The sequence below is a fragment of the Marmota marmota genome, unplaced genomic scaffold (assembly GCF_001458135.2).
Source record: "Marmota marmota marmota unplaced genomic scaffold, marMar, whole genome shotgun sequence".
In the NCBI taxonomy this organism is placed as follows: domain Eukaryota; kingdom Metazoa; phylum Chordata; class Mammalia; order Rodentia; family Sciuridae; genus Marmota; species Marmota marmota.
The window spans coordinates 22,441,434-22,468,856 of record NW_026000005.1 but is presented as its reverse complement, the minus strand read 5'-3'; the positions used below and the strand labels follow the sequence as shown (position 1 = coordinate 22,468,856).

General features: G+C 32.4%; 1 protein-coding gene across 12 annotated transcripts in view; it reads right to left on the bottom strand.

The window, feature by feature from the left end:
• Nbeal1 (neurobeachin like 1) overlaps positions 1 to 27,423 on the bottom strand; it is a 191,024-nt gene that overhangs the window by 54,096 nt on the left and 109,505 nt on the right. For all 12 annotated transcript variants that reach the window (XR_007349443.1, XM_015481284.2, XM_048808341.1 and 9 more), the window contains 10 exons: positions 27,063 to 27,151; positions 23,764 to 24,336; positions 23,159 to 23,334; positions 22,091 to 22,244; positions 21,675 to 21,803; positions 17,150 to 17,455; positions 16,908 to 17,057; positions 9,314 to 9,471; positions 6,858 to 6,982; positions 1,062 to 1,188 (listed from right to left, as the gene is read on the bottom strand). Coding sequence is in view for 11 of the 12 variants with exons in the window: in XM_015481284.2 (XP_015336770.1) it covers positions 1,062 to 1,188; positions 6,858 to 6,982; positions 9,314 to 9,471; positions 16,908 to 17,057; positions 17,150 to 17,455; positions 21,675 to 21,803; positions 22,091 to 22,244; positions 23,159 to 23,334; positions 23,764 to 24,336; positions 27,063 to 27,151 (1,987 nt within the window). In the remaining variant the exon portion in view is untranslated. The remainder of the gene's footprint in view (positions 1 to 1,061; positions 1,189 to 6,857; positions 6,983 to 9,313; positions 9,472 to 16,907; positions 17,058 to 17,149; positions 17,456 to 21,674; positions 21,804 to 22,090; positions 22,245 to 23,158; positions 23,335 to 23,763; positions 24,337 to 27,062; positions 27,152 to 27,423) is intronic.

The following is a 27,423-nucleotide window of genomic DNA, read 5'->3' as shown; positions in this document are numbered from 1 at the left end:
AAAGCAGTATGGAGATTTCTTGGAAAGCTGGGAATGGAGCCACCATTTGACCCAGCTATTCCCCTTCTTGGTCTATTCCCTAAAGACCTAAAAAGAGCATGCTACAGGGACACTGCTACATCGATGTTCATAGCAGCACAATTCACAATAGCAAGACTGTGGAACCAACCTACATTTATTTATTTTTTTATGTGATGCTGAGGATCGAATCCAGTGTCTCATACATGCTAGGCAAGTGCTCTACCATTGAGCACAACCCAGCCCTCTAAGCTTATTTTTAAATAAACAGGTGTTTCTTTTTTAAAAAATCTTTTTTGTTTTCTCTTCCACCAATTTCTTTTATCTATATTTTTTCTTCTGCACTTACATTTTGTGTTGCATATTTCTTATTTCTTTTGGCAGTGCTGGGGATCAAACCCAGAGCTCTATGCACGCTAATCAAGCACTCTGCCACTGAACTACATCCTCAGCCCCTCTGCTGCATATTTCTACCAAAACACAGTTTTAGCTACATCTCACACATTTCATACATTGTTTTCATTTTCTTTTGGTTCAAAAAAATTTTTTAATACCTTTATTTATTTATTTTTATGTGGTGCTGACGATAGAACCCAGCACCTCGCACGAGCTAGGCAAGTGCTTTACTGTTGAACCACAACCCCAGCCCCAGTTCAAAAATATTTTAGGTTGAGTTCCAAGTGATCCAATTCTAAGAAACCTAACTCCATAATCTCAGTAAGCTCAGATAATAACAGTTAATATAGTGTTAACTATTGGACGGTAGAAATACATGATTAGAGGACTGGGGATGTGGCTCAAGCGGTGGTGAATGCGCCTGGCGTGCATGTGGCCCGGGTTCGGTCCTCAGCACCACAAACAAACAAAGACGTTGTGTCCGCAAAAAACTAAAAAAAAAAAAAAAAATTAAAAATTCTCTCTCTCTCTCTTTAAAAAAAAAAAAAAAAAGGAAATACATGATTAGAATTTCAAGCAAATTCAGTTTTGCAATCCCATTTCTTAGAATAAAATCATTTCAAATTCTTTCAAGTACTTATACATACATATTTATTCTTGCTGTTATGTCCTCTTCAAGAAGTTCTAATTTATCTTCTTCCATATCACTAACCTTAACTTGTTTCACTACTTCCAAAAGCAATGAATCGCTGGAAGGCTGTGAGTGTTGGAGACCTGTTTAAACACAAAATATTTATTTATTTATTTATTTGTTTATTAAATATTTATTTTTTAGTTTTAGGTGGACATAATATCTTTATTTTATTTTTATGTGGTGCCGAGAATCAAACCCAATGCCTCACGCATGCTAGGTGAGCGTGCTACCACTTGAGCCACATCCCCAACCCCGAAACACAAAATATTTATTAAACATGAAATAAAAAATAGTATTTTGGTCCTTCTATAATTTTTTTCTTTTCACAATACTTTCATTTTATTTATTTATTTTTATATAGTGCTGAGGATTAAACCCAGTGCCTTGCATACTACCGCTGGGCCACAACTCCAGCCCTAGTCCTTCTATAGTCTGTTAATCCAATAATATGTGTTATAGGAAAGTACTTTGATTTAGAATATGATATTTGATGATGATTATAAAATTATTATTATTAAACAAGTGGCAAAAGGAATAAATGTTTTAAAAATACAGTAGCTATTATGATTTGATTCACAAATAGGTCAAGTACTCTAATATGTACAAAGAACCAATTTTATGTAGATGACTGACACTACTTCATTAACCATACCTTAATTCTAAAGCACGTCAATGATTAAGTAAAAAAACAATCACTCTTACTATATTAATGTAATAGAACTATTTTATTATACATTTACACTAAAGAAATACTAAGAAATTATTAAAACCTTAAGTGTTACTTTCTGGAGCACATGGGATTTAACAGATAAATCTCTCTCTCTCTCTCTCTCTCACACACACACACACACAAACACATACACACACACACTCATACATATATAGGAAAGTTATATCACTGTTGACCGTCTTATCCTTTTTAAATAAATCCTGGGAGTTATCCCGAAGGAATATTCATTTTCCTTCAGACTTGCAGTGACCATTAAGAAGCACCAGTCTTGTCCTTTTACACACACAGTAAGTATAACATATTTTATAAACTAAACATTTTGTAGGAGGGCAGGGCTAGTATACCGTAAGAACGTGGGCCGTGAGGTGGTACATCTACATTCAAATTCTGATCTGCCATTTATAGCCTTATGACTCCTCTGACTCTGTGTTTTCTTAAATGTGAAATGAAGAATGCATCATAGGGTTGTTATAAATACGAAAGGTAGTACATATAAAATACCTGGTACGCATTAAATATAAAATAAGATAGCTATTATTACATTTATCTCTTAACAATTTGATTGGCATGAAGAGAACAGTAATAACAAATTATATACATACATACATTATATAAATATATATATAATTATATACATATATAATTTAAAGGTAGGAGTGAAAAAATTATGTATTTAAGTATAAATAAAGATATTCTATTTATGTAAAATTAAAATAATTCATACTAACATAACATTGCAAATAACAAATAATAAAACACTATAAAGGATGATAAATTCCCTCTTCTCAAGTGGTATTATTGCTCAGAGAGACAAAATGCATCAACCTAATGTGGAGTTGCATTTTTCTGGGAAAATCTGCTTTGATCACACCTTTTACTACATGGTACATAATCTTCCTAGAATAAGTTTATAACTATTTCTACTGTATACATTTTTTCATGTAATGTAATATATGTCAAAATTTCCAATAAAAACAAAACAAACACAATGTCGAGACAGTCTGATACAAACAGAGAACTGATCTTATGTAGATAAATGACACTATTTCATTAGGAGCATAAATTGAAAATCTGACGAAATACTGGTAGAGGAAGTACAGCAAGGAGGCCAGTTGGGAAACTTACACAAAAGGGAATGAAACTAGGAAAAACATTCAAAGATATATAAGAGCTATAATCTATGAACAAGGTACCTAAAGAGCTATTATATGCAGGGGATTAAGACAGATGCAAATAGATTCACAGAGAACATTAATTATTTTAATTTGAATAACTAATATATGGAGACACTGATAACTTGTTACAAGACAGAAGAGAAACAAGCTCTAGGAGAAGGAATATACAAATGAATAAAGAAAATTTGGTTTTAGATGTCATATGGAAGCTGTGGAAGAGGTATCTTGATAGGCATTTAGAAACACTGATCTATACTGCACAGATGATATGACACTACATTGTGTACAACCATAGAAATAAAAAGTTGTGCTGCAATTGTGTACAATGAATCAAAATGCATATAAAAATAAATAACTAAAATAAAGTTATTGTGTTCATCTACAACTAAAAAAAAGATGAAAAGTAAAGGGTAAGCAGCACAGCTAAGAAGGGAATATACTTACAGAGGAGGATAACTACTAAATATTTCAGAGAAAATAGAATCAATGTAAGGACTAAAAATGTGAACTTGGCAATCAGAAAAGGGCAAATCTAAAAGTAGGCCCAAATCTTCATCTTGTCGGATTAGGCCCCGACTTCCTTAACAAGACTCCTAAAGCACAAGAAATAAAATCAAGAATTAATAAATGGGATGGACTTAAACTAAAAAGCTTCTTCTCAGCAAAAAAAAAAATCAATGAGGTGAACAGAGAGCCTACACTTTGGGAGGAAATTTTTGCCACACACATGTCAGATAGAGCACTAACCTCCAGGATATGTAAAGAACTCAAAAATACAAAAAACATAATACCAAAAAAGCAAACAACCCAATCAATAAATGGGCTAAGGAGCTGAGCATACACTTCTCAGAAGATATACATTCGACCAACAAATATATGAAAAAATGTTCAACATCTCTAACAAATAGAGAAATGCAAATCAAAACTACTCTAAGATTTCATCTCACACCAGTCAGAATGGCAGCTATCAAGAATACAGTCAACAATAAGTGTTGGCAAGGATGTGGGGGAAAAGGCACACTCATACATTATTGGTGGAACTGCAAATTGATGCAACCAATATGGAAAGCAATATGGAGATTCCTTAGAAGATTTGGAATGGAACCACCATTTGACCCAGCTATCCCACTCCTCTGTCTATACCCAAAGGACTTAAACTCAGTATACTATAGTAATGCAGCCACATCAATATTCACAGCAGCTCAATTCATAATAGCCAAACTGGAAGCAACTTAGATGCCCTTCAATAGATGAATGGATAAAGAAACTGTGGTATACATACACAATGGAATATTACTCAGCAATAAAAGAGAATAAAATTATGGCATTTGCAGGTAAATGGATAGAGTTGGAGAATATCATGCTAAGTGAAGTAAGCCAATCCCAAAACACCAAATGCCGAATGTTCTCTCTGATAAGTGGATACTGATCCATAACAAGGAAAGGGGAGGCATGGGAAAATGGAGGAACTTTGATTTGGCAAAGGGGAGGGAGGTGAAGGAGGGAGCACGAAGGTAGGAAAGATGGTGGAATGAGATGGACATCACTACCCTAGGTACATGTATGACTGCACATATGGTGTGACAGTGACACTACATTGTTTACAACCATAGAAATGTAAAGTTGTGCTGCAATTGTATACAATGAATCAAAATGCATTCTGCTGTCTCATATACCTAATTAAAATAAATAAATTTTTTGTAAAAAGGGCAAGTCTAATGAAGAAGTAGGAACAAAAAAATTGTTTTTCTTAAACCAAATTATTTTTTTTAATTTTTTCTTTAGTTGTAGATGGACAAAATACCTTTATTTTATTTACTTATATGTGGTGCTTAGAATCAAACCCAGGGCCTCATGCATGCTAGGCAGGTGCTCTACCACTGAGCCACACCCCCAACCCCTTAAACCAAATTATTTTTAATGATAACTTAATAATATATTTTCTTTTTGAATACTCAAATTCCATAGTTTACAAGTGTCTATGTTTCAAAACACACTTCACAAATCATCTATTTGCAATTCATAATGGATTTTCCATCAAAAAATATGTAAATATTGGTTAATTTAGTAGAAAAATCCATACTGTAATCACTATTTTGTATAACTGCAATGAGTTGCTTACAAAGCAGTACTGAGGTTAAGTGAAACAAAATAAGAAAAGTTATTTTTTAAAAAGAACAGTATGAATCAAATATATAAGTAATCAAAATACTTACATAGACAAAAAGGTAAGCGAAACATTTATAGTTAATTCTGAAATATATGTACTTGAGGGAACTTTACAGAGACCGATACTGCTATTTTTTTATTGTTGTGTTTGATCTACTATTTCCAGTTTCACAATGAGATATGCAAATTATTTTCTTCAGTACAGATTTATTATACCTGGAGTAAATTTTTTAAATAGGTATTGAGAAAAACTGAGATGGAAAAATAAATTTGTTTTCCTGGACTTAAAACAACTGAGAGGGTTGGGTATGTAGCTCAGCAGTATGCTTTCCTGGTATGCTTGAGGCCCTGTATTCAACTCCCACCAGAGAGATAGATAGATAGACAGACAGAAAGACAGACAGACAAATAGATAAAACAACTGAGACCAAGAAGAAGGGACATAAAATTATATCTGTATATATGTACAAAAGAGAAGGGGAGAAGGAAAGAGAGAATTAAATACCACTATTTAAACAATTTCTAGATTGAAATTATTCACCAAAAAATGTCTGCTATATGAGAAAGATATTTAAATTTCAAGAACTAGATAAAGTACATTAGACTCAGGATAGTGAGAGAGATAAGCAACAAATAATTGCTGCTATGTAAGATGTAATGGAAGTCAGTGTTCGTATTATGGATAGGGATAATATTTTGCATTAAGGAAAATCATCATAGCTGCCTTATTTGAGAATGTAAGACAATGATGGGCATCATGACTTCCTTGATTAATTTAAGGTATCAAATGTATTGGCTAATATGTTAAATCAAAAAAATAAGATCTTGGGGATGGGGTTGTAGCTCAGCGGTAGAGTGCTCACCAAGCACATGCGAGGCCCTGGGTTCGATCCTCAGCATCACATAAAAATAAGTAAATAAAATAAAGGCATTGTGTCCAACTATACCTAAAAAATAAATACTTAAAAAAATAAGATCTAAAAGTTGGCACTAATTTCATCTATAACCTATTCATTGAATACAAGCTGCAGAGGTGGCTATGGTAAAATAACCACAATTTAGTATACATATGACTCTGAATGACTTCACAAACAATATTCTGGGGTATTTCACAGATCTATTCCCAAAAAGAAGAGAAATGACAAGTGAGATGGTTGGAAAGGGAGGGCTTCCTAAAAAGTAGTAGAAACCTCTTAAACTCTGTTTTGAAATACTGCTAGGTTAAATATGTTAATGTACTTTGCTCTAGAAGAAGGCATTGGCTCATCTAAGATGTGAAGAGTCTAGAGTTCTTTAAAAATACTTTGTTTTTATAAACAAAGTTTATAATGGAAAGGCCTAAAAGATTGCTAAGAATTCTAATCATAATTAACATTAAGTTCTCTAAGGGAAAAGGACATTGTTTCATTATAAGACACATACCAATTGATTTGAAGTATAATTTTATATTTATAACTGTTTTTTCTTTGAGAAATTACAATAAATGGAAATATGACGTTAACTTAGATTTAGGCCAAATATAACTGTATTGAATTAATATAAACATTTATATATCGATTATAAAATGCCATCCTTCTTTCATAAGTAAATATTTAAAAAATAATGAATAAAGCAATAATAACCAGCCCACCAACACCCTGCATTCAACAAATAATTAACAGTCACTGGAACTTACCTAAATTATCTCTCAAGGCACTAGCTTCCTCATGGGTTTTGAAATTGTAATTTGGCACCAGTTTAAGTCTCATTCGGGAATAATTTTCCACATTAGCTAGTTTCCAGTGAATTGGATTCTGTTTCCTAAAAATATTCATAAGCAAATAAGTAAAAGTATTTAGCTTTGATTTACTAAGATTGGTTGACTAAAGCAGTATAAGAAAACATCAAATACTTTACATTTGGCTTAGTACCATTTTATAAAAATGTGTATCTAATTTAATCCAACCAACCATGAGAGAATTAAATTTGTTTATCTATACTTAATATAAGAAGAACCTAAGAGGCTCAACTATTTGCCTAAGATGCCATGAGGTTTACCAGTAGCAGAAATAAGAGGAACAGGGACTTTCAGAATGACGGCCTGATACCTTACTTTCTCTGTTGAGTGAAAGTTCTTAATTGACTATAAAAGGGTTTATATTTCCAAATACCATTTTAAAAATAAAATAATTTTACTACACATAAAAATAGTAAAATTACAAATGGATAAAAGATCTGAATACAAGAGCTAAAACTATCAAAGAAAACAGGGATAAATTTTCATGACCTTGGACTTAGGAATGGTTTCTTAGATGACACCAAAAACATGCAACAAAAGGAAAAATTAGATAATTTGGACTTCAACAAAATTAATTTTTGTACATCAAAGACCACTATCAAGGGGCTGGGGCTGTAGCTCAGTGGCAGAGTGCTTGCTTGCCTTGCATGTCTGAGGCACTGGGTTCGAACCTCAACACCACATCAAAATAAACAAATAAAATAAAGGCATGCTGTCCATTTACAACTACTAAAACACATTTTTTAAACAAAGATCACTATCAAAAATGTGAAAAGATAATCTACATATTTATGAATAATCTATCTGATAAAAATCTGTTATTAAGGGTTGAGATTATAACTGAGTGGAAGAGTACTTGCCTAGCATGTATGAGGCACTAGGTTTGATTCTCAGCAACACATACAAAAAAAATAAAATAAAGGTCCATATACAACTAAAAAAAAAAAAAGAATCTGTTATTAAGTCTATGTATACAGAGCTGGGCATGGTGGTACACACCTATAATCCTAGATACAAAGAAGGCTGAGGAAGAAGGACCGCAAGTTTGAGGATAGCCTGGGCAACTTAACGAGACTTTGTCTTAAAGTAAAAAAATAACAGGAGCAGGGGAAGTGGGATGTTGCTTCATGTTAGAACATCCCTGAGGGTTCAATCCCCAGTTCTTGCAAAAATATATATGTAAATAAAAATGTAAATGAATATATAAATGAAAGAAGTTCTGACAAATCACCAAAAAAATCAAATAACCTAATTTTAAAAATGAGCTTAACAATCTAGTAGAATTTCTCCAAAGAATATATATAATTGGCCAAAAAGTACAAGAAAGATGCTCAAGATCACTAGCAAAAGGGAATGCAAAATCATAACATTTCACACCCACTAGGAGAGCCATAAAAAAAATCCGAAAATGACAAGTATTGATTAGGATGTGGAGAAACTGGGACCCTCATACATTGCCAGTAAGAACATAAAATGATACAGCTGATGTGGAAAACTATTTGGCAATTTCTTAGTAATTTAATCACAGAATTGTATGATCCAGAAATTCCCCTTGTAGGGTATATACCCAAAAGGATTAAAAACACTTTTAAACAATTATTCTGGTAGCACTAATTATAATACCTCCAAAGTGGGAAACAGCCAAATGCCCATTGACCAATGAATAGATAAATAAAGGGTGGTATATCCATATAATGAAATATTATTTGGCCATAAAAGAAAAAAAGTACTGATATATGCTGTAATATAAAGAAAGATATTATGCTAAGTGAAAAAAGCAGGACACAAAAGACCACATAGTGTATAATTCCATTTACATGAAATTTTTGGAAGAAGCAAATAAAGATAAAAAGAAGGCTGGTAGTTGTCAAGGATAGGTATCAAGTTTCCTTTTTAGAGTGATGAAAACATTCTAAAGCAAGACAGTGGTGATGATTGCTCAACATTATAAGTGAATTTAATGCCACCAAATTGTATATTTTCAAATGGTAAATTTATTTTAAATGTATTTTACCACATTTAAAAAAGCACTGCAAAAATGATAACACAGTAAAACAGAAGTGACTTACATCAACAAAATAAACTGTAAACTATTCAAATACATAGCACCATTAACCCTAGCTCAAAAAGGTAGTCAGAAAGACAGAAGTAAACTGGCTCAACACTGAATTGAATGTTCTATAATACAGCTTTTATCACAGGATAAAGGAAGAGAAATAACTGCATAACAACAACAACAACAAACAAAAAAAAATATACAGAAACCTCTAATCATTCCAAACCTAATTCACAAAAATAAGTTTTTTTAAAAAACATACAAATTGGAATGAAAATTAATACATTTTAAATCCTACCTTTCAGCCCAAGGTCCCCTTTCACATGTAAGATAGAGTCGCACTGCCTTCCAGTGTCTAAGACAGGCTAACTGTTGACTGCTTAGTTGTTTAAGCATATTATTATACCGCAAGTTCTCCTGGCGTGTTTTTCGATTAAATGGTTCCACGAAAAACTCCTAGAAGAATGGCAATAAAAAAGCGCTTTGAATCACAATTTACAATATTGTCAACTTGACCAATAAAATCACATAATATGGGTGGGGTTGTGGCTAAGTGGCAGAGCACTTTCCTAGCATGTGTGAGGCACTGGGTTCGATCCTCAGCACCACATGTAAATAAATAAAAAATAAAGGTACATAAAACAACTAAAAATATTTTAAAAAGAAATCACATAATATGAAAAGAAGTTGGTGACCAACATGTTTTTATTATTCCATTATAATAATATTCTTTGATGAAATATGATAATTCTAGCTATCATACATTTATTTTTTTAACTTAAAAAACAACCCCTAGCAATAAACATGTAAAGAACTTCAAACATGGAAAGTGTGTCAACAAGGGATTTTTAAAATTGGGTTAATTAACTTTCTACTATCAGGTGAAATAGTTTTCCTTTGATATCTTTTTATTTATAAGGAAGGAGATGCAAGAATAATAATCACATTCCAATGGCCCAAAAGTCAATCCCAAAGACAATAGGTAAGTCTTTCATAATGAGAAAAGTCATTTGTTAGCAACTCTCTGGACAGCATCCTTGCTAGCAAATGAATTCATATACTTATTCCAGTTTTCAGGGTAAAAAAGACTGATAATAATTTCTACTAAAACGTATCTTTAATCCCTGAATTTAAAAATTTTATAGTTTTCTAAGAGATAAGTGGTAAAACAGTTTATCTCAAGATGACACTCATCTATTAGGATCTATAATACAGCATTAATTTGTTTGAAGCAAATCAATACTGAATTACATTAAAACGAACAGTTAAAGAACAAACATTTAGGCAGTATAGCAGTACACAGTTAAAAATATAAGCCCTAGAGTTAGATCTGAGTATAAATTTTAGCTACTACTCTAAGCTCATTCTCTTTTCTTTAAAAAAAAACATTTATTTTTACTTGTAGGTGGACACAATATCTTTATTTTATTTTTATGTGGTGCTGAGGATTGAATCCAAAGCCTCATGCATGCTAGGTCAGTGCTTTTCCTCTGAGCCACAACCCCAGTCCCAAATTTTCTTATCTCAATCTTTATTTTGTCCTAATTAATTTTCTGGGGGAAAATGTCCTAATCTGTTAAAGGAGGTTGACCATAACTATCATGAGAAAGATGAAGATCTAAAGTGCTTAATAAATGCCAGAAAAATAAATCTTCCTCAATAAATTGCAGCTATTATTAATATATTGTTAATGTAACTGTTACTTGATATGTAGAAAATCAATGATCTGGGCTATAACACTATCAAATTTAAAACAGATCATTTCTGAGAAAATTGAGGAAGTCAGGATAGCTCCATGAAAATCACACATCAATTTCATCAGAGTTTTAAAGTTAAAGCACATATGGATATTCCTAATAGGTGTTTGTAGAAAACTAAAGGTAAAATTATAGGGGAAATGTTGATGAGAATATAAAATGGTAGAACATCTGTCAGGGCAATTTAACATTATTTATGGTAAGTACTACATACTATTATTTCTACCTATCTTAGGGAAAACACAAAAACATAACTATACAAAAGTTCAATACTATATAATAATAATGTAAAAAGGGAAAATAAGGTTCAACAATGGGAAATAAATATCTCATACAATAGAATACTATGTAGTCATATAATGGTACAGGAAGATAAATACAGTCCTTTTTTTCTATGGGTTCTGTTTCCATAGATTCAACCAAACGTGGATTAAAAATATTTAGGAAAACAAATGCATCTATATCAAACATGTACAGATTTCTTCTTGTCATTACCCCCTAAACAACACAAAAGTATAACAACCGCTGAAATAACATTTACATTGTATTAGGTATTATAAGTAACCTAGAGATGACAAAGTACAGAGGAGGATGTGCAAACATAAGATACATACATAAAAATACAGGAAAGATACAAACCAAAATGTTAACAGTGGTGAAATTACAAATATTTTATACTTATTTTATGGAATGATAATTTTCATTTGGTAATAAGAAAATTAGGAATATTATGATATAAGGAAATGGTAATAATGAGTAAGAAGGATAAAAGATCTCATATAGAACAAGGTCACTTCTCTGTTTAAACACACAAAAGGGGAAAAAAGATCACAAGATAGTACTCCAAAATATTAAAAAGATAGCAACTAAGTTATATTAGGAATTCTTTCATTTTCTTTTTAAAATTCTCAACATTTCTTATCAATATATTTTACTTTTATAACCAGAAAAAAATGGGGCATTAATCTGGTCCAAACTCCTTGTTTTATAGATATGGAAACTGGAGCTAGAGAGATTACGAGTTTTGCTTCCATGATTATCCAGCTATTATGTATGAAAGCTGGTACCATAAGTCAGATATTCAAACTCTACCCCCTTAAAAAGATGATGGGTGAGAAAGAAAGAAAAATGGATTGGAAAATATTACTCTTTTCAAGGCAGTAAAAACAATGCAAAAATTTTCCCATTTATTTATATCATCAAGTTTTTGATTATACATTTCTTTATTTTTCAATTCATCCTATGCTACCTTAACCAACCAACTATTCTCAAAGCAAGCTTTTATGCTTAACATAGAGTGCTGTTGTTGGCTGGATCCCCATCTTTGTACCTGTAGTAGACGATGTGTTCAGTTTGCTCTAGATACTGCGGCCTTCCAAGCAGCCACAGCTATGACTCAGAATCCACTGTGCATCTGAACTAGCAAGTGCCCCCAAGGCTACACCCAGCTACTTGGGCAGCAGGTAGCAACAGCGCAGAGGGAGCTTTGGAGCAAAGGTCAACCCATAGCATACGTGTTACAGCTATTGGCATGAAAATCATCAGTGGGAAAGACCTTAACTTTTTTTTTTTTTTAATTTTTTTTAGACGTTGATGGATCTTTATTTTATTCATATATTTATATGTAGTGCTGAGAATCGAACCCAGTACCTCACACATGCTAGGCAAGTACTCTCCCATTGAGCCACAACCCCAGCCCTTAACATTTAAAGAAATAATTTGTAGGGGACGGGTTGTAGCTCAGTGGTAGAGTACTTGCCTAGCATGTGTGAGGCACTGGCTTTGATCCTCAGCACCACATATAAATAAATAAATAAAATAAAGGTATTGTGTCCATCTACAACTAAAAATATTTAAAAAGAAAAAAGAATTTGTATGTATGAATGAATGAAATGTACCAGGGATATCCGAATATCAGTAAACAATTCTTTTTCTTATACCTTCTAAAGCTACATTCAGTTATAATTATTGGCTACGACACACTTGAGGCACTTGAAATACATAGTGTCAAAAAAATACTATGGTTGGGATCCTAAAGGCCCTCAAAGGTCATGTGATAAAGGCATGGTTGCCAGGTGGTGGCACTATTGGGAAGGTGATGGGACCTTTAAGATGTGGTGCCTAGTAGAAGGAACTTAGGCCACTGGGTGAGTGCTCTTGAAGGGAATGCCAGAGTCTCAGCCCTTTCTTCTTTTTTGCTTCCTGGCTGCTAGGAGGTGAACAAATGTCCTCCTCCATGTCCCTACAGGCAAAGTAACAGTGTTAAGAGATCATGGACTGAAACTACTAAAACAATGAGCCAAAATAAATCTTTCATCTTTATCTCAGGTGTTCTGTCACAGTAACAGACAACTGATTAAAACAAATAGTACTGAAAGGAAAATAAAGCTGACAACCTAGCAAAAATATCATACAAATGCTCTTTTTTTCATTTCAGAAATTAACTGATACCATTCCCTTGTCTTTTTCATAATTAATCTTTTTATTTATTTGTTTGAGGTAGTGGGGATTGAACCCAAGGATACTCTACCAATGAACTACATACCCAGCCCTTTTTAAATTTTTATTTTATTTTTTAAATTTCAAGACAGGGTCTTACTAAATTGCCCAGGCTGGCCTTAAACTTGCAATCCTCCTGCCTCAGCCTCCCAAGTCACTAAGAGTACAGGAATGTAACATATCAGCCAGCTCATAATTACTCTTGAAAAATGAGTTACATAGGTTTTTATACTTGGTGTTATTTGTATGTTTAATTGTAGCTATTGCAACACATATTGATTTAAACATCTTTTCATGGGTTTGACATTTATATTTCTTCTTTGTTGAAGAGTAATTTTAAATTATTTTGTCAATTTATTAATTGTATTTTTATAGGTAATTTTGTGGATTCTTTATTTTTACTCTGGACATAAATCCTTTGTCCATAATTTATTTGCAAATATTTTCTCCTAGTACATGGACTGTTTACTTACACTTTAATAGCATCTTACAACAACAAAAGTTTTTAATTTTGATTAAGTTCAGTTCATAAATATTTGTCTCTTATATGTTATGTCTTTGGTGTTTTATATAGGAACTCTATAACTCTAGGTCACACTTATTTTTTTTCTGTGGCTCCTTCTACAATAATTTATGAAGCTTGCCAGGTATGATCTTATTGATTTCACATTTAACTGTATAATCCATTGGAGTTATAATATGAAGTGAAATATGAAAAAAATAACACAATAAAAACTACGATATCCAATTGTTCCAGGATCATTTGTTGAAAAGAATGTTCATTCTCCACTGGATTGCTGTTACAACTTTGTCAAATTTTACATAAACCTATATATGTCTCGATTTCTATATTTTTCTATTTATTCTATGGGTTTATGTGTGTATTCTTGTGTCAATATCACACTGTTTTGATCAGTGAACTTAAAATACATCTTAAAATAGTAGCATCAGTCCCCTAATTTTTTCTTCTTTTCCAAAATTCCTATGTCTTTTCAAATTTTAGAAACTGTCTTTAAGCACAGAGAAACTTCCTAACATTTTAAAAAGTACTGCATTAAATCTAGTTTCTTACATTGATGCCTAAGTATTTTATTCTTTCAAAGCTATTGTAAATAGTATTCTTTAAAAAAATTCTGTTTCTAATTGTTCATTTCTCATAAATGGAAATATGAGTAAGTTTCATATTCTGATTTTATATCCTATAATCTTGCTAAACTCATAATAGGTTGTTAAAAAAAACAGATTCCTTGGGATTTTCTACATAGAGAACCATGCTATCTGCAAATAGTTGTTTTGGTAAACAGTTTTATGTGAGTGCCTTTTATAATCTTTTCTAAAATAGTGACTACATGTAAGAAGAGTGGACATTATTACTACCTAGGTTCCCTATGTGAAGGGAAAGCCCTCAATTTTTCATCTCTAAATATGAAGCTAACTGTAGAATTTTTGTAGAGATTGAGATAGTTCTTCACTATTCCTGGCTTTTTAAAATAATTATTTTAGTTATAATAGACAAAATACCTTTATTTTATTTGTTTATTTATTTTTTATGTGGTGCTAAGGATAGAACCCAGTGCCTCACATGTGCTAGGCAAGCGCTCTACCACTGAGCCACAACCCCAACCCCTATTCCTAGTTTTGATCGTAAGTGGATGTTAAATTTTGTTGAGCTTTTTCTGCAACTGATATAATTTAGTTTTTCTTGACATGTCTATTAATGTGGTCACCTATATTGATTGATTTACAAATATTGAACCAGCCTTACATTCCCAGAATAATCTCCACTTTGTTGTGATGTTATGTGTACAGCTGGATTTGGTTTACACTTATGCTCCCGAGGGTTACTGGTCTGTAATTTTCTTGTCCTGTTTTTGCATGTTTTCAAAATAACAGCAACACTGTCCTCATAAAATGAGTTAGTAAGTATTCTTGCTCTTCAATTTGCAGAAGAGACTATAAGGAATTTGTATAATATTTCCATTAATTTAAAAAATTGCCATTAGACATTATTACCCTATGTACATATATGATTACATAACCTGTGCAACTCTACATCATGTGCAAGAATGAGAAGTTATACTCCATTTATGTATGATATGCATTATGTCAAAATGCATTCTACTGTCATGTATAACTAATTAGGTCAAAAACTAAATAAAATTAAAAAGAAAAAAGAATTTGCCATTGAGACAAATGGCACAGTATTTTCCCTTGTGAAAGATTTAACTATATTTCTCTAACTATGCAAACTCTCTATTTATTTTTAAATAAGTTCTAAATTCTGTATCTGTCAAGAAATTCATTAATCCAAGTTGTCAAACTTATGGACATAGAGCAGTTTGCAGCAGTCCTATTTTAACATATTAACATCAGTGGAATCAGTGATAATAATGCATTTTTTATTCCTGATATAAGTAATTTTTCTTTTTTCTTTTTTTTGCTTCTGGCTAGAAATTTTTATCAGTTTTACTGGTTCTTTTAATAGGGGGTATTGTTTTGTTTTGTGATGCTGGGTATTTAACCTTGGGGTACACCACCACTGAACTATATCTCTAGGTGTTTTAAATTTTTATTTTGAAACAGAGCCTAAGTTGCATTGCTGAGGCTGGCTTCAAACTTGTGATCTGCCTGCCTCAGACTTTTGAATCTCTGGGATTACATTTGTGAGCCACTGCACCTGGCTTTACTATTAATTTTAAAAGTTAGATTTTGGTTTCATTGTTTTTCTCTATTGCTTTTCTCTTTTAAATTTCATTGATTTATATTCTTTGTTAGTTTCTTATCTCTGCTTGTTACAGGTTTTAAATACTTTCTTTTTCTAGTTTCTTAAGGTACAAACTTAATTTTTTAATATAAATATACAGTGCTTTAAATATCCCACTAAGCCCTGATGTGCACCCTGCCTCCTCTAGTATCTACTGAGGACTTCAATTTAAAAGATTTTTCTACAAGATCATTATATACAGAATGCTTCACTATTATTTCAATTATTATTGACTAGCTGTTTTTCTTCCAATTCTGAAATAATTTTCTTTTTTCTTTTTTTTGCTTCTGGCTAGAAATTTTATCAGTTTTACTGGTAAAGACAAACAGGCTATTACTTGTTTTCAAATTTCAGATTTGATATTACTCTCATGTACATATTAAATGCTTAGAATAAACACAGAAAACTAAACATTAAAACATTGTTTTAGCTTTATGGTCACTGTGACAAAAACACCCAACAAGAATCTCTGAGAGGAGGAAAAGTTTATTTGGGGCTCATGGTTTTAGAGGTCTCAGTTCACAGATAGCCTTTGTTACTCTGGGCCTGAGGTGAGGTAGCACATCACAAGGGAAGGGCCCAGTGGAAGAAAGCTGCTCAGCTCATGACAGGGTCAGGAAACAGAGAAGGGAGGGAGAAGAGCTGCAGTGAGTGCAGAGGCACATTTCCAGGGCACACCCATAATGACCCAATTAAACCAGTCAGGCCCCACCTGCTTAGTCACCATCCCATCAGTCCATTCAAACTGGGATGGACTGATTAGGTCACAGCTCTCATAATATAATCATTTACCTCAGAGCATTCCTGCATTAACAGGAGCTTTTCAGGGACACTTCATATCCAATCCATAACAAACATTTAATAAAATTTACCTGAAACTTGAGCTTGCTTTCTCCTCCTTCCCGGTCTCGTTTATGCATATTTACCATTAGGGCTTCATAACAATTCTTCCAGTAAAGTGCCATGTTCTCATGACCATCATAAAATGTATGAGCTTCATACTGCTTCATATAAGGTATAATCTTATTTAAAAAAAGAACATACAGAATTTGTATACATTCTGTAAAACTGATAAATCAATAAAGCAATCTTGCTCAAAAAAGAGAAAACTTACATATTTTTCAATGTAAACTTGCCATTCATTTGAACTGCAATATTCTTGAAAATCTTCAAAAAATGAGGAACTACCATTGGTAAAAGGTAAAGAAGGCAGGTGCAAATTCATGAAGAGAAGGTCATAAATTTTGGAAACCAGAGTTCGGACAAGGGGAATCAGAAATGAGTAGATTTCAGTCTGTTCCTTGATTGACTGACTGAGAACATTTTCCAGCTTCCCTAAAATGTAACATGCTTCATCCTGATTTTCAATCACTTTGGTTTGAAGAAGGGTATTTAGCTTAGCTGATGCCATTGCACAAACCTGGAAGAAAACAGGTTAGATAAGAAAGGACAGACTAAAGTAGACATTTAGTGAGAGTAAAGTTTCTACCTCACTCTGCAAGTGCAGAACTTTTATATAATAACTGTCAAAGAATTGTGAGATCTAAGATATTATCTTACTTCTAAGCTAACAACTAGTCCTGCTACATTTTCATAGATGTTAACATACAAAATGAAGATTCTTATTTACGGACAAAGATCTACAGCAATAGTAATAAGGATAGTATCAGCATTTGGACGGTTCCTGAAATCACAATCCCCACCACGAGACACAAAAAAGACTAGATGATAACTGCACATAGAGTAGTGGTAGTTTGGAGAGGAGCATCAAGCTCAAGGAATCTGAATCTTAAACTGGGCTGTCAGCTTATCTGATCTTTGCTATGGAGAGAGAGATTACCTGTATTATATCAGGAAGTAAACAAACCTGCCTTTTGCTCTACAAAGAAACATGACCTCAAACTTCCACAGTTGTTCACTATGCAAACATTCTCAAAAAGAAGTTTATATGGACAGCCAGAGCCTCTACTCACATGATATGCTGAAACACAAGACACTCATGGAGAACTCTCTTACCAACAAAGACTGCAGGAAGTACTGTCTTTCTCAGGTTATGAATGAGGTAGCATACATGCCCAATTGTTATTGACAGCCATTTTGTGTTCAAAAGGGAAGCCAGCTTAAGACAAGCTGACACATGACCAAGAGCAGTGCGGTAAGAATGGCAAACACGTGGAACCAGAGTTCTGACTGAAGGCTTAAACTCATCTAAACTATGGAATTCTTAATTCTAATATCTAAGACTTCAAAGCAGGAAAAATTACATAACTGTGCCTCCTTTTCCCTTAACTCCATAACCTTATTTTCAATTATTATCTCCAAAGTAAAGAAGAGCAAAAGAAAATAAGAAATTTTGAGAATCAGACAGCACTTCAAGATTGTTTTTGTGCCAAAAGCTAGTCTTATTAGTACCAACAGATCTTTGCAGGTCAAGGTAATAAGAGACTACAGGCAGTATTTCCATGCAAATATTAACAAAGCAAATAGCACTGGAAGAAATAATTTCTAAGACAGTTCAAAGCTTTAACTTCTCTACTACAAAAGTGAAGCTCCACTACCCTCCTCATATCCCCCATCCCCAATTTAGTCTTTGAATCTAAAGAAACTTAATTTATATATATATATATATATATATATAAATATAAAAAATACATAAAAGAATATAAAATAAGTGATAAAATCCCTACATCCCGGAAACAAATGTTAATATTCAGTATTAGATCAGTATTTGCTGGATATTAATATTTGGTATTAGCAATAACTTTTTTATCAAGTGCTTTTAAAAATACTGTACACATAAAAAGTTGAATATCAAGTGCTTTGCTTTTAAATGAATATCATGGCACTCAACAGCTCTACATTTATACATTTATTTAAAAGTATTAAGGTACTTTGAATAAGTACCAGATAATTTCCTTGGCCTTAATTTTGGATATACACATACCACATAATACATGTTCCTCTGGCCCACATTATAAAGCACATTAGTGTCACCTGAGAAATTACAAAAAATAGTGAATAAATTACTATGGGTGATGCCTTACATAGGTATTTTTAAAAAGCTTCTCTAGGTGATTTCATGTGCAGTCAGGGGTGAGAATCACTGAGCTTAAAAAAAACAAAAACAGGGGCTGGGGATGTGACTCAAGTGGTAGCACGCTCGTCTGGCATGCGTGCGGCCCGGGTTCGATCCTCAGCACCACATACCAACAAAGATGTTGTGTCTGCCAATAACTAAAAAAATAAATAAATAAATAAATATGTTTTAAAAAAAAAAAAAACCCTGGAAAAACAGGGAATCTAACTAGAGATTATATTCTGTATCTAAATGAATAGCCACATAATCCGACTTTGGAGATAAGCTGGGATATCTTGGTTTTTATACAAAAAAATCTCATAACACTTATATTTTGGTCCTATTCTTTAAAATGCACAGCCTCACATAATTGCACTTTTATATCTGAAAGAGTAAAATTAAGCAGCAGGCTATTGAGAAATATTTGAGATAACTAACTACTGGTAGATAGGATTAGCCTCATCTGTAAGTGCTATACTTGTTTGCTTATTGAGCAAGTATTTATAGAGATCCTAGGAAGAGAAGGCACTGGATATTTAATGGTGAACTACAGAAACAGACATTTTGCCCAGGGTAATGCCATCAAATAAAAAAACACCAAGGGTAACTACATGTAAAACAACAAAAAAAAAATAGTTATAACATCTAAAATAAATAAGTACCTTGCATGTTAGCTGCAACTGCTTGGACAATCATTAGGCTAATATTAATAAAAAGGCCAAAAAAGCTATCCTTGTTCTATTTCTGGTGGAAGAAAAAAAAAGATACTATGATGAACATAAAAGTGTATAAGGATTGTAGTAGTTAGATTATCATAGGATATAGTATCAGTAGGATTAATAGACAAAGAACAAATTATTTTTTAACGTTCTTAGTTTGTGTACTTTCAAATAGTACTTTAAAACTGTACAATTCAAACTTTTACCATCATGTGTCTTTTTTTTAATATTTATTTTTTAGTTGTAGTTGGTCACAATATCTTTATTTTTGTATGTATTTTAATGTGGTGCTGAGGATCAAACCCAGGGCCTCACACATGCTAGGCAAGCACACTACCACTGAACCACAACCCCAGCCCCACCATCATGTGTCTTAATACCCATTTTCCTGTTTAGTTTTTCTGCCAAACAATGAAATTCTATAGTGAATATGATACTTTCATGAAGAAGAGGGGGTATAAACTATTTAATAAAGTAACAGAGGAATATTAGTTTATATAACAGTAAGAGAAAGAAAAAGAACTCAAAATATCCAAATAAATGACAATTTTGATAATATAAAAAATGATATTCATAGAAAACTATACAATAGGAAGGAAATATATACTATAACATTAATAGTGTTTTCTCTTAAGGTATGGAATGTTGAATAACTTACTTTTTACCTCTTTATGCTGTTGTGTTTATTCTCCAATAAGCATGTGTTATACTTATGATCAGAAGGAAGTATTCACTAAAAAATATAATTATCAGATTGTGGTCTCTTTTTCCTTGGTATTGGGATCAAAACCAGAGGCCTTCTATCCATTTTATTTTATTTTGAGACAGGGTTTTGTTAAGTTGCTGAAGCTGGCCTCAAACTTAAGATCTAACTCACTAGTTGATTGGATTACAGGTGTGCACCACTACACCAGGCAGATTATGGTAAAAATAGGGCAACCTTAAGTCAGAATTGTAACTTTTCTCTGTTTTTAGCAATATTATACCTAGTTTATCAACAGCATTAGAAACCAGACCCACCCTGAACACAAATACAAAAAGCTATGGGATACTTATGATGAATCCAACTCATGTCTCATAAGCACCCAATGTAAACAGAAACATGACAGACTAAAATTCACATAGAACTTTTCCAACCTTGTAAACTTTAAATATTCCTTATGAATATATTTAGCTTCTGTTTACTTCTAAAATCTACCACGTTGATTATCCTGTTAGGTATTTGGTGTTTGGTGAGTGTAAAAAATATGAAATACAATGTAAAATTGTGGATTAGTAAAATAGCATGAAAGGACCAATATAAAAAATAATTTTCTTAAAAATGCAAGCCCTAGGGTTGGGGATGTAGCTCAGTGGTTGAGTGCTTGTCTCGAATGTGTGAGGCACTGGGTTCAATCCTTAGCACCACATAAAAATAAATAAATAAATAATATTGTGTCCATCTACAACTAAAAACAAACAAACAAAAATTTTTAAAATGTAAGCGCTAAACTGTGTGTGTAATATATACATATATATGTAAACATAATCTATGCAGACTGTCTAGGACCTTGCAAGCTACACTAAATGTAGATGATATGAACAATGCTTTTAATATAAGCTATGAGTAAATCCTATAAAAGGAAACCTTAAAATTACATGGAGTCATAAATATGAGGAAGAAATAGTCAATTAACTACATTTCAAGCTCCTTTCCGATCTCACAAAATTGAAATTTCAAGTGAACTTATGAATATTTTTTGAACTAATAAAACAGAGTACTGAAAAGGCATTATCATTTAGTTATTACAGAAATAACTATACCACATCCAAGTATAGAAAATAATATAAAAGAATTGACAAACCTGCAAACTGCCCCTTCCAATGAATCCCAGAAGCATCTGAATCTGAATTTGAGAGAGCTTTACCCACGCTGGATTCTGAGAATACCAGACTGACAGAGAATCAAAGAGCAGCATGATATCCTCTAAAAGCTATCATAAAAGAAAATTTGAGAAATAAAAGCATTCAGTTTTTAATTTACTGATAGTGTGTTTTTCCAAACACTAACACAAATCATAAATATTTGAAAACTAGTCCAATATACATCTGGCAAAAGCCAAAATAATCATACTAGTAATATTTAACAAAATCTGTGACAGTTCATCATATCTAATCCCTGCTTACTGCATTTAATGCTCTAAAAAGAGGAGATGAAAAATTTATTTCTTTGAATAATCCTTAACTACCCAAAATATAATTTCAAAGAGCTATTACCGACCTTCTCAGTCCACATGCTTGAGTTAACTAGTCCCTCTGACTGCAGAAAGTCCTGTATGATCATCATGAGTCGAAAGGCATTTTCAGCAGTTACTGAATTAGCTTTTGTTTCTCTGTTTTCTGTGACCGCCCACTCTAACATCTTCTGTAGTAAACTAAATGTAAAACAAAGTCCTCTTAAAACCATTGTAAGGGGCTGGGGTTGTAGCTGAGTGGTGGAGCACTTGCCTTGCATGGGTGAGGCACTGGGTTAGATCCTCAGTACCACATAAAAATAAATATATAAAATAAACGTAATGTGTCCATCTACAATTAAAAATATTTTTAAAGAAAACATTGTAACATTACGTTCATTTTATTTCATCTGATGATCAAAGTAATTCACTGGATATTCCTGTAGATCTAATTTAACAATAAAGAAGGAACTTTTTAATGTTTGGAGTATCTGCCTTTAATACACTTAATATTAAAAGTCAGTTACCTATTTTGCTTGTCTATAGAAAGGCCAACAAAATAATTTCACATTCTAGTCTCTATAAGATATTTAAAATAGTTTCTATAACAACTAGATATTGGGAAAGTTAGGGAAGAAAGCTTTATTATGTCTTAGAGAGGATCTAAGAAAATCAAAGAGGTAACTCTTCCTAGTGTGCTATTGCTACAAAGTCCTGTCATCTACAAGGAACACTAAATATTTCAGAGAAATATTTATGAAAACACTACTTCATTCTTTAGCATGCAAACATTTAAATTTGGACAAGCCCATTTTAAATGCATCAAGTCCTGAGATTCTACAGAAAACAATTTAAATAAAAAAAGTAAAATCATTTAAAACTCAATCTACAAAAGATTTAAGTATTCTCACATTAGTTAGTTTTGTATTTCTCTCTAGATTCTACAAGAATGGTAAAAGATAGGAAAGGAAATTAAATATGGTTTCTTCCTTTCCCCCCTATGAATATTGAATAATGAATACTGAGTGTTTAATAACTGATGTTATTTTAGACTCATATCTACTACTAAAGGAGGGTTAAAATAAAATAAAAAAAAACACTAACTGAATGCTTACATTAGTTTTATTTCATCTGATGGTCGAAGTAACTCATTGGATATTCCTGGTTTAGTTAGTGCTGAAAATACTTGTCCCCGTTCAGTCCAAGTATCATCATCAGACTTTTCTAGTCCCTTACACAATACATAACTTAAAATATCTGTCACCAACTGAAGAAGCTCCTCCTCACATCTCTATAAAAATGATAAAGTAATATTAAATTATTGAAGAAAGGGAAGTGTTACAGCACTTCATAATCATCATTTACATATACTGACAAATTGTGTAACATGTTTTTAAAATGCCTTGAACCTGGAACTTCAGTAGTCCCTGGAGATTCAAGTTGTATAGACACAGCTTTGTTCTTAAGACATAGGGTTGGGGATGCAGCTCAGTGGTAGAGTGCTTGCTTAGCATGCAGGAGGCCCTGAGTATGATTCCCAGCACCACAAAAAGAAATACACAATCTAGTGACTTCCAGACTTCTAAACCTTAAATCATGAGTCTTAGAAAATGAATATAATATGAAATTGTTAATAATTGATCACACATTGCTAAGAATTACAAGTATATAAATGACATATGAAAATAAAAACACCATTTGGAAAAATAAGGAATTTTACCTCTTGGCTTTCAAGTAAAGAGAAGTCGTCATTAAAGCCATTATCACTTGTGATGCTACTCTCTTTGTCAGACTGAACAGAAAATGATTTAGTAGACTCTATTGGGGATGGTGTGCTAGGTAGGCTATCCGGCATTTGATTTCCACTATCACTCAGTTCATATGAATCAAATCCAGTGAGATCTAAACTCAAATGTGAAGGGTTACCATGCCAGAATTCTTTCTGATTCTCTGACTTGAAAGACAATTCTCCCACAGAACTATCTTCTTGAAACAATGGTGCATTTGAATCTAGAGAGTGTCTATCCTCCAAACTCCACTGATCTGAAGACACACTAGCTGAAGCAAAAGAGTTGAGTTTTTCCTCATCTGTCTTTTCATCGAAGTTCCTCTTAATATCATCAGTTGACATATTTTTATTTTCTTTCATTAAAACAGCCCTGCTGTGTTTATGAAGAGAATTTTCATTTTCAAAATTTTCTTTTAAAAGAAGTCTAACTAGGGTGTCTTGCCAACCCACTTGTTGTGATATCTGATGTGCTGCATCTGGCTGGGACTGCAAAATCTGTAAAATCTGCAAAGAAATTAAGAAACAAAATTCTTCAAAAAGAACACAGTACTTTTTATCAAAAAGTCTCTTTTCAGTTATTTTAATGACATTGTAATTTAATGGGAAAATGCAGAAGGATATACTTTCAAAGATTATGTTTTTAATCAGATTGTAAACTGTTTGGAGAACTGACACTGTAGATCCAATTAATCATGTACAAAGTAGGGATGTACTAAAACATTTGTGAAAGATAAAAAAGGAAAACTAAAATGATTCTCCACATGCCAAAATATACCTGTTACTAGTCTGACTTGTTCAGAGACAAAGTATAAATAGGATGATGGTATAAGTAAAATATAAAAATAAACTGATATTCTCAACAAAATATTTTCCATGAGCCTACTACATATATTCAGCAAATATTATTGACTACTACAATGGTACAGTACACTTTTAGGCCTAGGGTTTATGGGAGTGAATAGGACACACAGGTTCTGCAACAGAACCTTGGTATACATTCTTGTATACCAAGAATGATGTTTTCTCATCTCACTTTATTTTTTTTCTGAGAAAAAATTTTTTTTCCAGTTAGTACATTACACAAATGAAACAAAAACTAAACATTAATTCCAAAAACTTAATTCCAACAAGACGGATGTGTTAGCTGACATTAGTTGAGATTAAACAGTAGACACTGGCACAGCAATATGCATAATCTCTACCATCTAACTGATTTTAATTTTTTTGAATGAAAATAAGTTCTTAAAAAAAAAAAAACAGCCAGAAATTCAGTGAAGATCTTTAAGGCATTTTTATCACAAAGTCAATAAACTTCTATATAGATGAAAAGAACTTTGGCTCCCAGAGGATTGAGTATCTTTCTTAACAGAAGTTCTAATTTTGACAAGTCTCACAGTAGGATATGAATAATGTTGAAAGGAATTTTAATATTAATAGTAATATCTTGGTGTGGTGACATACTCTTGACATTCCAGCATCTCAGAAGGCTCAGTGAGGGGAAGCACAAATTGAAGGTTAGTCTGAGCAACTTAGCAAGACCCTGACTTAAGAAGGCTGGGAGTATAGCTTAGCAGTAAAGTGCCCCTGGGTTCACCCATAGTGCCACCAAAAAAAAAAAAAAAAAGTTCCAATATATGTTGATAGAGAAAGCAATGAGTCACATTACATGGGAAGTTTCTCTCTTCACTAATATCATCAGTCAGCAAGTTACCATTATTCTACTGCAGAATACAACTGTTTTAAGATTAAGCTTTGCTTAGCAAAAAAACTTTTCATGATTTTATAACTTCAAAGACTTCATAAAATATGACTTCTATTTTTCATATACATAATAGATATAAGCCAAGCTATACTGACAGTTGTTTTTATCTAATCACATCCTGAAAGAAAAGAACCAATTTACATGAAACATTTCAAATTCTTAGGATTGAGCATAAAGGGAAAGAGTCACCATCACACACTGTAGAAATGGAAGTGGTAAGGTTGTTTTGAAGGACAATAGGGTAGAAATCCATCAAAATGTAAAATATGAATACCCTATGACACAACAATTCTGTTCCACGGAGACTGTCCTAAGATGTATTATTACAAATAAGCAAAGAGACATAAAAAAGATGTTCTTCACATCAGTTTATAACATGGAAAAACAAGAAACACCTTAAATATCAATAAGGAAAGAGATGATAGTCTATAGAAGAACCATACAATGAAAAACTACACAGTTATTAAAGAAAAGATATCCAGGGCTAGGGCTGTAGCTCAGTAGTAGAGTGCTTGCCTAGCACATGTGAGACACTGGGTTCAATCCTCAGCACCACATAAAAATAAATAAATAAAATAAAGGTATTGCATCTACCTACAACTAAATGAAATATTTTTCTTAAAAAAGACAAAATTTTGGGCTACTGTTGTGGCTCAGTGGCAAAGTGCTTGCCTTGCATACGTGAGGCACTGAGTTTGATCCTCAGTACCACATTAAAAATAAATAAGTAAAACAAAACAAAACAAAAAGACAAGATATCCATTTCTATATATACATTTGTTAAAACTACAGAAAAAGTACTATCACATAATTGGGAGATAATAATTAGAAAGCAAATAGTAGACTGGTTAGGGGTTACCAGTGGAGGGGAGAAAAGATTATGATCAGAAAGAGGTGAACAAGATAACTACCTCTTTTTAAATTTTTTAGTTGTCAATGGACCTTTATTTTATTTATTTATATGTGGTGCTGAGAATCAAACTCAAGTGCCTCACACATGCTAGGCAAGTACTCTACCACTGAGCCACAACCCCAACCCCCAATATCTACCTCTAAAGGTTAAATGTGTACTCAAGACAAATCATTGTTAAAACACTTATAAACAACAACAACAAAAACTTCTGCAATGTTGATAAGATTTAGAAATCCTAAAATATGGTATATCAATTAAAAATCATCAAAATCATTGAAGGTTCTTGTTAAATCTCTTCTCTGATAATGAATTTTTGACTCTGAAAAGGAAATATTTCCAGAAGTCCTGTATAACTAAAAAAACAAATTTTCATACTGGTTACTTATGATCACATGAAGTTAATACACTTTAAGAAGGAAATTGTATATTTACAAAATAATATCATTTGTAAAATTAGTGAAATTAAAATTCTCATCTATTGCAAAATGCACAATGCCAAAGTTTTTCACAGTATGGTGATGTTACTGTTAAAACAGATCTTGAAAGTTTACAAACCTTTCTGCAGAGGACCACTCTGACATTTACATATGTCCTGTGAGATATATAAACCACAGATAACAGATCTTTGAAATTAGTAACAGGATCTATGGTGGGGGAAAAAAAAAAAAAGTTAAAATTAAGTTTCTTGGACAGTCAAAGAAAAAACTGTAGGTATTATTTGTACAAATATTAAAGTAATAGTCTCATTTTCAAAAAAGAATTATAGACAGTCAAATTTTACCAGAAAATAACAACAAATAAAAAACCAAGTTTTAGACTGTTTGACACCCTCCTGAGTCAACCTTTAATTACTGTTCCTTTCTTAATTGCATGAAAATGAAAACACTGTCCATACTGAATGGCTGTAATACTATTT